Here is an 11571-nt window from a genome sequence, read left to right on the forward strand (position 1 = left end):
TTTATGTTCATAATGGTATATCAGTTTTACGGGTTCACACTGATCTTCATCTAATCTTTATTTTGAAGCAATTCTAGCGATGCTATAAATGAACAAGTCACCATTGATAGTTAATGGGCTATAGTTTAGATCTCATTTTAGTTCAAATATATGAATCTTGTTGCTCACGCTGATAGTAACGACTAGTCGCTTGCGACTCTCATCAAAACATACTGACCAAATAGAACCCAACCCATGCGACTTTCCTACAACCTCACCGATTATCTGACCATCGGCTCCAACCTGAATCACGTTTCTTGAGGCCCATCCACCAATAAACAAACTTCCCATTCCATCGGAACATACACCTACTGCTATATTAAGTATTTTGTCAGTTAAGCTTGAGATATATGTACCATTCTTATCGAAAGAAATTAGTCCCTTTCTAATGTCAGTAACGAACACTTTTCCGCTGTATCTATCGAAAGTAACATGTCTGTTGTTACAAAATATATCATTCCCTTTAACAACTCTGATGAGTGTTCCAGATACTTTATAAATATAAAGTGTTTCGTCTTCATCAGTGATATACATATTTCCTTCATTATAGGCAATGCCAAAGCATACATGGTCAAGTTTAACTTGTCGCGTAATCTTCATCTCATCACCAATGGAGACAAACTGGATACGTCTGTCGTACAGGCTAACAGCAGCCTCTTTCTTGTTAACACAACATACTGCTCTTGGCTTCGTAGGCATAACACAATGGCCAGTGACCGATTCTGTTTGTAAGTTAACTCGTTTTACGGAATTGTTCCCGTTATCAGTCAGAAGCAAGTTTCCCTTTTCATCAAAACAACAGGACCAAATGTTACATGTAACTTTGTCACTCGGAATTTTTACATTTTGTTCACGCGTCCTTTTTATTTGATAAAGTGATTGTACAGGGACGGTGCGACTGTTAACATGTCTTTTGACCTCTCCCAATGACTCCATCTCCGAAAAGACTTGAACACGTTTTCGATCACCATAAAATTCAAATGATGTTTTGTTTTCTCTTGAAAACGAGTATGCAGCTTCAGATATTTCTATGAGATCTTTGTGTCCGAGTTTCTCAGAAACAAATCGCTGGGCTTCGTTACTTCCCGACGCTTGCAAAGCGGAAACACGTTTCTGCAGTCTACTTTCATACTCTGTTATTTTCTGCTTCACTTCTGCAAGTTCATCCGAAAGCTTCTTGTGTTCATTTTCAATTTTCTTTTTCGAAGCATTTTCAAGTTCATCAAGAAGAGCATCTAGCTTCTTTCTTTGCTTTTTCATTTCATCAAGGGCCGTTTCCTTTGCTAAATCTATTTCTGAAAGATCCTTTTCTTTGGTTGTTTTGATTTCTAAGCAGACATTAATCAATGTGTTAAGTTCTTGGATTAGTTCATCTTTTTCTTTGCTCGCTCCCCTGTTCTTAATGACATCTGTTATACTTGTTACTGAATCACATGACCTAAATAGATATTGATTCATATCTAATAACATCAATACCATATATTTTGTACATGAGTATTACATTAGTCTTTAAACAAGTTTAAATATTTCAAAAGAAAACATTTCAGACATCCTCTTACATGAAATGTGTTACATATAATTTGTTAATAATGATCTTAAATGTTTCATAAACATAAACATGTGATATAACCAGCTTACTGTACTAAATGTTTTATATAAAAAAACAGAACTGTTAAATGCTGGTGTCTATAGAACTATGGTGATTAATTTACAAATGACATAAATGATATTTGTGATATATGTGCAAATAAAGATTTTAACATTACCTGATAGGACTTCATTTCAATTTCGTTATTGTTACAGATCTATAACTTCAAAGGGAAGAAATATCATTATTCTTAATTTGTATTCAATTAGGTAAATCGTACTCAGACACTCTGACGTTAGGGACAGATACATGCAAATAAAAAGTTAATACCTGTGATTTTCAGCTACACACGAAGTACAACAGACCTCATTATGATCCCGACAATACATGTCTATTAACTTTGTCTTATGATTGTTACATCTTTCCGTCGGCACCGGCGGCAAACTTTGTTGTTGACCAGACGAGCAAAAATCGGCTTTATTGAGAAGTTTATGTCCTCTCATAGCGGGGAACATCTTGTGCATGTCTGTGCATGACTGACAGTAATAATCCTGACATTCCACGCAATACCTTACAGCTTCCCTATTTTTGTTCTGTTCCGCGCAAGGTGAACATGTGAAATCCAATATCTCATCCGATGTGTCGACGAGATGTCCGTCAGTAGCCATTTTCGTTTGAATTTCTCTCTTTTAAACTTTATATCAATTCAACAATTATACATAAATCGTATACCAAAGTAATCCCCTGTGATGTGCCTTATGTTCTATATAAGCTTATCTGGCCATATATATCAACCAAAGTATGATAGTATATCGTATAATGGTATTCATAAAGCAGTGTTATCACTTATTGCTGTTGAACTTGAACAGATAAATTTAATTATTGTACAAAGTGTATATGTAAGATAAAAGTTACAGGTTAACACGGAAGAATCCGAAGTTATATCTATTCTTTTTTAACTACAGGAAGAACTACACTTTATATACATGTATAAGTAAAACGCTTATGGATCAGATTTGCAGTTTGCATATCATTGCCGGGTATAGTTGGTTGCTAAAAGGTTAAACAGTTGCTAAGATCGTACATATGATCGGGACTTATACAAATGATTTTCAAAATAATGCAGATGCTTGTGTTGTGCCTCTGGCCTAAAATATTAGGAATTTAATATTGGTCAAAGCATTTACGTGAGCCCATGATGGAAGTTCGAATCCCTACACACAACACAATGATTTTACATGAAAAAATTGAGGATCTCAAAATTATAACAAAGTATATGCTAACATGACAGCATGGCTTGTAAAACGTATTCTAACACGATCCGCAGCAATCACTATATAAACATAGAGCGAAATCGCCTATACATGAATCTACGATAAAATATGGTTGGCTGTTACATTTCACTCCCGCCGATTGTGACATAAGAATTTCCACCTCTTTTCCGATATACAATCTAAAAAGTCATTTTTTCAGCGCTAACTTTTTTAATTACAAAGTATAAAAAGAATTTCTGAGACAAATAATTATATTCTGGTATTTATTTGCACGCAAGAATCATTTTTCGCACCGTGGGAAAATGTTTCACAGGAGAGCTACTGTAAAATAGTACTAACTTCTGGTTAATGAATGAAAACAATGTCACGTGATTTTAACTACGAATGAACGTAAACATTGTAGTAATTTTGACCTGCATCTACTTCCTGTACGTCTGCAAAGCTTAAATCCAGCGAGAAATACATATTTATCAAATATCTATCCTGTTTACAATGGCCCAGTACAAAACTGGCACAATATGTAGTGTCAGGGGTTCTGAAGAGGACTGGCAAGTAATTGGTTCACAGTATGATGGACTGGTAATGAAATATGTTGTCCAGTCAAGGAATTCTGGTGAAGTTAGATGTTTGTTCAACTTTGAAGTTTTCGAAAAGTACACTTCCACATACAAAGAAATAAATGAATTCTTTAAAAATGCCACTGGGATTGGTCTTGATGAAAATTTGGACTTTCTTGATGATGAACTTGATGAAATAGAAATGGAAACTGTTAACTCTGCAATTAGTAGTTTAGAGCCAACCACTGCAGAGCCTGAACCTCAAGACTTAGAGCAGCCAAATAAAAGATTCAAGAGTGCTTCAGAATCAGACATAACAAGATTAAAAGCTCAGAACACCGAGAGAACCACTGACAGCAGCACTAAATGGGCCGTTGGCTTATTAAAAGGTATCTACTGACTTCATTTGACAAAGGTGTTAAAAAATTGTTTCCAGTATCCCGACCTAGCCTAAATTTTTTGCCTGACCCTAAAAGTTTTATGGCTTTAAAGAATATTTGTATCACTTTTTTAATAAAAAGTTGCAAAACTGCACTTTTTACGCTTTAAATGTTAGAAATCAACTTACGGATGCTCTAAAGACATAACACCTTTATTTGTATTCATTTTTGACACAAAAATAATTTTCGAAAAGTCTCACTTAATTAAAAAATATTATCAAAAAAAATTTCAACATACCTAGCATGTTACCGGAAACAAAGAATTTTTTTAGGCCTTATCATATGACATTTAGTATAAATAACAATGCTCATTGATTACTTTAATACTTGGAATATATTGATTACTTAGAATATAATTTCAAAAATCAGTAAAGGAAATTTAACATAAAGTACCATAACTATCCCTAAAAATGCACCAACCCTGGAGATAATGAGCTTTTACATAACTTGGGCTCAAAATTCTTATATGCGTATCCATTTCTCAGTCTGAAAGCTCTCGGAATGCTTATACGGGTGAAATTTTGATAAATGTAGAAACTAGATCTAAAACAATTTATTACACAATTTGAGTGTATTTCAAAACACTGACAGTTCACCTGTGTGTGCACAAAGTACCGTAAATGTTCAAAAAGTATCTTTTGTGTGACAGGTGGCGTTACCGTACACAGGCTAATAGGGCAATCCAATGCATGAGTGATCCAGTCTATACCAACAGTTTATCAGTTTTGTTTGTAACACTTACTTTTAATTTTTCCTTTATGTTTTTAATCCAACACTTTTCCATCAGAATAAAAAAAATCACTAAATTTTAAAATATGACCTTCGAAGTTTCCACTTTTCTCTATTTTTCTAATGACTTCATAAATAATCCCTCCAGTAAAAGATTTTTTTTGTTGAATTTTCAGCCTGGATGTCTGAAAATGAGTATCTGAACGAATCATTTGAAGACCTGGATCCGACAACACTGGACACGCTTCTTCAGCAATTCTATGCTTGTCTGCAGAGCAGGAAAGGTGGAAACTACTCCAAATCAGCACTAGTTGGTATCCGAGCAGGTATCAACCGTCACCTCACAGCGCCACCATTCTCGAGACTGCTGAATTTAATGAAGGATCGTGAATTCATGGCATCTAATCAGGTTCTCACTGGATTGATCAAAGGTCTGAAAAGAGAAGGTAAAGATATTTCAAAAAACAAAGAGCCCATTTCTGAGGAAGATCACATAAAATTATATGAAAGTGGCGTGTTTTCAGAACATAAGCCTGGAACATTGCAGAGCAAAGTAATGTATGAAATAATTGCTCAATTTGGACGCCGTGGCAGGGAAGGTTTGCAAACACTGAAAAAAGAATCATTTGTTATAAAAAAAAAGATGTAAAAGATAGGCGTTACCTAACAATGGCCTATAATGAGGCAGATAAAACGCATCACGGACTTGACAGTCGAGAAAAAAGTAAGGAGCCAAGGATTTATGAAACGGGGGATGAATTCTGCCCACTTAAAAGCTTTGAGAAGTACCTTTCAAAGCTCCGTCCACAATGTGAAAGATTATTTCAACGGCCACAGCGAGTATTTGCAGGTCCCGAGTCTGAAACCTGGTTTGAAAACTCTCCCTTGGGAGTTAACAAAATAAATGGCTTTATGGCAAGGCTATCCGAAGCAGCAAAATTGTCACAAAGGTACACTAATCATTGTATTCGGGCATTTGTGTCAACGCATTTGAGTCATAAAGGATTTTCAAATGAAACAATCATGGCTGTTACTGGTCACAGGAATGTACAAAGTCTGACATCTTACATAAAACCACATGATGATGAAAAACATAACCTTAGTAATGCACTCACCTACAAAAGCAGGAATTCTTCTGAGGTCAAGCCATATAATCCAGTAAGTTCAGTGGTCGTACCAGAACCAGTAGTAGAAATTGAAACATCAGAGCCTAAGGATCAACTCCAGTCACTGGACCAGAGTAGCCAGCTTCAAGTTGCTTCTTCAAGTTCAACATCTGTATCCTCAGTAAACAGGGTCATGTCTGGTCGAGAATTTCACATTTTTTCTGGTGCAATTAATGCAGGCACAATCAATATCAACTACTATAACAGTAAATAAATTAGACTCCATTTTCCACTTGTGCAGGATTCAGTGTTTCACGTAGTTATTTTTATTTTCCTTTTTTATGCCAAAAACTGCCCTGGTGTGTAGTGTACATACGATGACACGTGTGCTATTTTTAGAAACGGCATAAACTTTATCAACTTTGAATAAAGTATTAATTTTCATTTTTTTATCATCATACCTAACTTGTTATTGAAAATAAAAATTTACAGTTGTTATTGCTTTATACTTTAATTAAAAAAGAACAAATATCGGTAAATTCCTTTTCTAATCGTGGGAGGTAAATTGTAACAGCCTGCCGAATGACGCATTGAGCTTGAAATGTAGTGCTGTAAAGTGCGAAGTATTTGCGTGGTTAGAATCGAAATAATAAATATGTTCCAATAATTTTATCAGTTAATAAAATATGGGCAGTCGTTCGGATGCGAATAATTAAATCACTCGTGCTACGCACTCGTGATTTAATTATTGCGCATCTGAACTCCTGCTCATATTTTATTAACTGATAAAATATAGGAACATATTTATTATTTCTTAATTATAAAATAACACCAAAATTTGAAATATTCAATATCAGTAGTCTTAAAAAACAATATTGGAAATGAAACAGTCAAATTAGCCGACAAAGCGAACCAGGACAAACATTTCTCTGATGTCAATGATTTCGTAAGAATAATTTGATGAATTTCAGCAACGTCTACAGTCTAATCAGACTGTTACTTTGTTACTCCTTAAGGTAGTAGACCCGTACTTGTATTCGGCAATTTTCGTTCATTTACGTATTTTTCGTAATTGATTTCGACATTCCCTGGTGATTATGCAAATGATATTTTACTTAATTATACCTCACATAAATGTCCAATGCAAATTTCCCATTAATTTAACTTGAATAATATATCATTTTACCCAGTGATTTTATATCACATGCGCAAAATCGTTATTTTCAATTTCTGCGCAGGTGATATGATCCATAATTTCATATCACATGCACAAGAGCGTTATTTTGTTTTTCTGCGCATGTGATATTATTTTTTCATATCACCCATTGAGAGATTGATACTTTTGCATTGATTAAAAGAGTGAGTCGATTAATTTTCAGAAGAGGCGCTTACATAATTATACTTTAGGATTAAATTACACTTTTCTGCTGCTCTTGCATGTGCGAACACGGCCGAATTTTCTTTTTTATGCTACGTGCAAAATATTTCGAAAACAATTTTTCATCAAATATTGAAACGGAACTACCACAATAAGTTTGGAAATGATCTAACTAAGAAAAAGAGTGCTCACACTTATATGTTTCGTTTAGAAAAAAAAAAAAAAAAAAAAAAGAAAGTTATCGCCGTTTTTCGAACGCTACTGATTGACGCAATGTTAAAATATTAGAATAAATATAGGGGTCAGCTATGAACGTCTGGATTAAATCTATCAAAAAAGTCTTATTACACGGCAAAGTCGCCACAAATTATAAGTGCTAACAAGTAAAGACTCTTTAATTCTGTCTTCATTATTAGGTTAGTAATTACTCTTTAATGTTAAATAAATTACTATGTTGATTTTCCAGTAAATGCTTTGACCCTTATAATCTTTCGGTATAATAAAATAAATATTGCATTCCTGAGAAGGTAATATGAATATAGACAATATTCACATATCTCGTGGTGAACATTTTTCACATCACCCTCTCAGGAATGCAATATTTATATAATGACCGGAGGATGCCGAAATAGCATATGAAGGATACGTAATAACACGGAAATAACCGATTGTCATTGTAGGTCTATTACATTAATGGAGTTATATCTTCTGAAACTAAGCAAACAAGGTAAAACGTAGAATTAACATTGTATCTTTAAATGTTGTAGAAATATTTTGTAATACAGTGTCATATGAAAGAAAGTAGAAACATATTAACTTAAAAAAGATCATATCAGTTTAAACTTATTTTAGCAATGAATATTTTTTGGCTCCTATTCTGATAATAGAGACTCCTCATTTATTCTACATGCTTCCACTTGTATATATTTATCAAGCAATGTGTTCCTGAATGGTCATAGGACTTTACTGTTGTCTAGTTTTAAGGTTTAGATCCTTCCATCAAATATTTTTGTAGAAATATGAATAGTATTTAAGATGTAATGAATTTTGTGTTTGTGTGGTCATTTATTGTAAGTGGATTTAGAAATATCAGGCATTGTATTTAGAGTTATGGAACTTCTCTCTTAAATGTTAGGTGTTTCATCTGTATTTTTGCCCCGAAACAATATGTGCTGTGGATAAAATCCATACATAAATTTGATTCAATAAAATGATCATTTTATTTATGCGCATACTTTTTGTCTTTATTTGAAGCCATTGATGTTTGTTTATTAAAAAAACTAGCCTCACGTACAGTAAAATTCTGTCCGCCAGTATTATTTGTGTGTTGAGCTGACCTAAACATTTTGAGCTTGGTAAAATCTAAATTCAAGGGGTCCCTATGACCGAGAGGTTAAGGTTGTGTCTTTGTAATCACTTGTTCGTCACATCTCTGTGTTCGACATGGTGTTTAGGCTGTAGATTTCTTTCATATTGGGAAGTCATTCAATGGGCTTAAGGAAGTTCAGTGGTTCTACCCAGGTGCCCGTTCTGGACTGAAGTAATACCTGGCTGGGGTACTTGGAGTCTTCCCCTACCATGAAAAGTGGAAAATCGCCATATTACCTATGATTGCGTCAGTATAAATTCATGACGTGAAGAATTTCGTCATACGAGTGATTTAACTATACTTTCTATATGTCTGCAAGGCTCACAACTAAAGTTGTTAAAGGCCAGCATTTAAAACTGATACAAACGTGAAGGCAGCCGCACACACATAGGAAGGAATGTAACTTAGAAAGCGGAACCTTTGTGCAGTTTTAACTCGCGCCCTTGCGCTGTCAGATAGATCTACTAAAATTTGATCATCGCCATTTCGTAATGAATATGGGAGACATCCTCACAGTTAAAAAACTAAGGTACTTGCATCACTAAGTCATTTTAAGGGATTCTTTGGCTGTAGAATTTTCCATACCTCATGTTTTTATTTCGATGTAAATAAGATGTAAAAACAAAATTTGTAGTCCTGTTTGGCGCCATGCATATAACCGTGTTGGTGCGCCGTAAAACCCAAATAAATATCCTATATAAAAATAATAGTATAATTCCAGGTTAAGTTAGACACTAAAACAGGATCATCATAAAGTAATGACTGGCCGAGGCATCCGCACAATCATTAAACTAAGATATTTGCGTGGTGCTACCAAGCAGCATTTGGACACGAGTCATTTAAAGGCATTCTTCGGCCATGGAATCTCCGTATTAAATTACAATGAATATGTTGAAAGGTCATGTTACCATGTAATGTTATTTTGAAATATATACATTTTTTACAATATAATAAATTCAACGAGTTACTTTTATCTATATTATTTCAGAAACAACAACAACAACAACAACAAAAAAAAAAAAAAAACATCAGTGTCATAATGCACTACACAGATGACCATTACATATTGCCATGTATAAACCATGAACAAATTCATATAATTCGAACTTTTGTTCAGTATACATTTGTGATGAACTTTTGTTCGATATGTTTCACCGTGTTCTCACATTTATTGTTTTTTAGTAAGGTAGGACAATTGAGTATACACTGTCAAAATGTCATTAACGTCAACTATATTGCATCTTTGATGACATGAATCGATATGACTGGAATTGTTATAACAGACAAATCCAAAAAGCTGTCACAGTTCATCATTATTATGGTATATCAGACTTATGTGTCCACACTGATTTTGATCTTCTCACCTTCATCCTGAAGCAAATCTAGCAATACACAAAATGCATAAGACACCGATGATTGTTAATGGGATATATTTCAGACCTTACTTTAGATTAAATATGTAAATCTTGTCGCTGTTGCTGATGGTAACGACTAGTCGCTTTTGACGTCCATCAAAGCATACTGAGCAAATACGACCCAACCCTTGCGACTTTCCTACAACCTCGCCAAGCATCTTATCGTCTGTTCCAATCTGAATCACGTTGCTTGAACCCCATCCGCAAACAAACATATTTCCTCCTCCATCAGAACATGCCCCTTGTGGTAAACTAAGTATTTTGTCAGTGAAGCTTGAGATATATGTACCTTCCTTATCGAATGAAACTAGTCCTTTTCTAAAGTCACAAACGTACACTTTACCACTGTACCTATCGAAAGTAACATGCCTATTGTTACTAAATATATCATTCCCTTTATTATCATGATTAACAACTCTGAAAAGTTTTCCAGATACGTTATAAATATACAGTGTTTTGCTTTCATCAGTGATATACATACTTCCTTCATTACAGGAAATGCCCCAGCATGGATGGTAAAGTTTTACTTGTCGTGTAATCTTCATCTGATCACGAAGGGAGACAAACTGGATACTTCTTTTGACAAGGCTTACAGCAGCTTCTTCCTTGTTAACACAACATACTGCTATTGGACTGTCTGGCATACTACATTGGTCAGTGACCGAAGCTGTTTGTAAGTTTACTCGTTTTAGGGATTTGTTATTGTAATCAGTCAGAAGCAAGTTTCCATTATCATCAAAACAACAGGACGAAATATTACATGCACGTTTGTCACTCGGAATATTTACATTTTGTTCACGCGTCCTTTCTATTTGATAAAGTGATTTTACAGGGACAGTTCGGCATTTAACATGTCTTTCGACCTCTCCTAGTGACTCTATCTCTGAAAAGACTTCAACAAGATTTGGATCACCATGAAATTCAAATGATGTTTTGTTTCCTCTTGTAAACGTGTATGCATCTTTAGATATGTCTACGAGATCTTTGTGTCCAAGTTTCTCAGAGACAAATCGTTGTGCTTCGTTACTTCCCGACGCTTGCAGAGTGGAAACACGTTTCTGCAGTCTGCTTTCGTATTCTGTTATTTTCTGCTTTTCTTCTTCAGATTCATCCCAAAGCTTTTTGTGTTCATTTTCAATTTTCTGTTTTGAAGCATTTTCAAGTTCATCAAGTAGAGTATCTAGCTCCTTTCTGTGCTTTTTCATTTCATCAAGGGCCGTTTTCTTTGCTAAATCTATTTCTGAAAGATCTGTTTCTTTGGTCGTTTTGATTTCTAAGCAGATATTAATCAGTGTTTTAAGTTCTTGGATAAGTGAACTTGTTTCTTTGCTCGCTCCGCTCTTCTTAATGACATCTGTTATACTTGCTACTGAATCACATGACCTAAATAGATATTGATTCATATCTAATAACACCAATACCATTTATTTTGTATTGAGTATTAAATGAAAGTCTTTAAACAAGTTTAAGTACTTCAAAAGGAAACATTTAAGACACGAGTTTTTTAACATTGTATTTGTTTGTATTGATTTTAATTGTTTTATAAACAATTGCTTTATGTTAGAATCTTAAGTTACACTTAATATATCATTTATGTAATTTGTAAATTAATCAACAAAGTTCTGTAGACTCCAGCAATAGATACTAAAAAACTAGTATCAGCATTTTACCAGTCC

At 34.3% G+C, this 11571-nt stretch overlaps 1 protein-coding gene across 1 annotated transcript; it reads right to left on the reverse strand.

The window, feature by feature from the left end:
• Positions 1-9921: 9921 nt before the first annotated feature.
• LOC128551542 (uncharacterized) lies at positions 9922-11298 on the reverse strand. The gene has a single exon (XM_053532442.1). It carries the CDS (start codon positions 11296-11298, stop codon positions 9922-9924), a length of 1377 nt encoding a protein of 458 aa, XP_053388417.1.
• Between the last annotated feature and the right edge of the window lie 273 nt (positions 11299-11571).

The sequence above is a fragment of the Mercenaria mercenaria genome, unplaced genomic scaffold, assembly GCF_021730395.1.
Source record: "Mercenaria mercenaria strain notata unplaced genomic scaffold, MADL_Memer_1 contig_1251, whole genome shotgun sequence".
Lineage (NCBI taxonomy): Eukaryota > Metazoa > Mollusca > Bivalvia > Venerida > Veneridae > Mercenaria > Mercenaria mercenaria.

Excerpts from the sequence above, each read along its gene's own strand:
- LOC128551542 (XM_053532442.1), bottom strand. The coding sequence starts at position 11,298 with ATGAATCAATATCTATTTAGGTCATGTGATTCAGTAGCAAGTATAACA.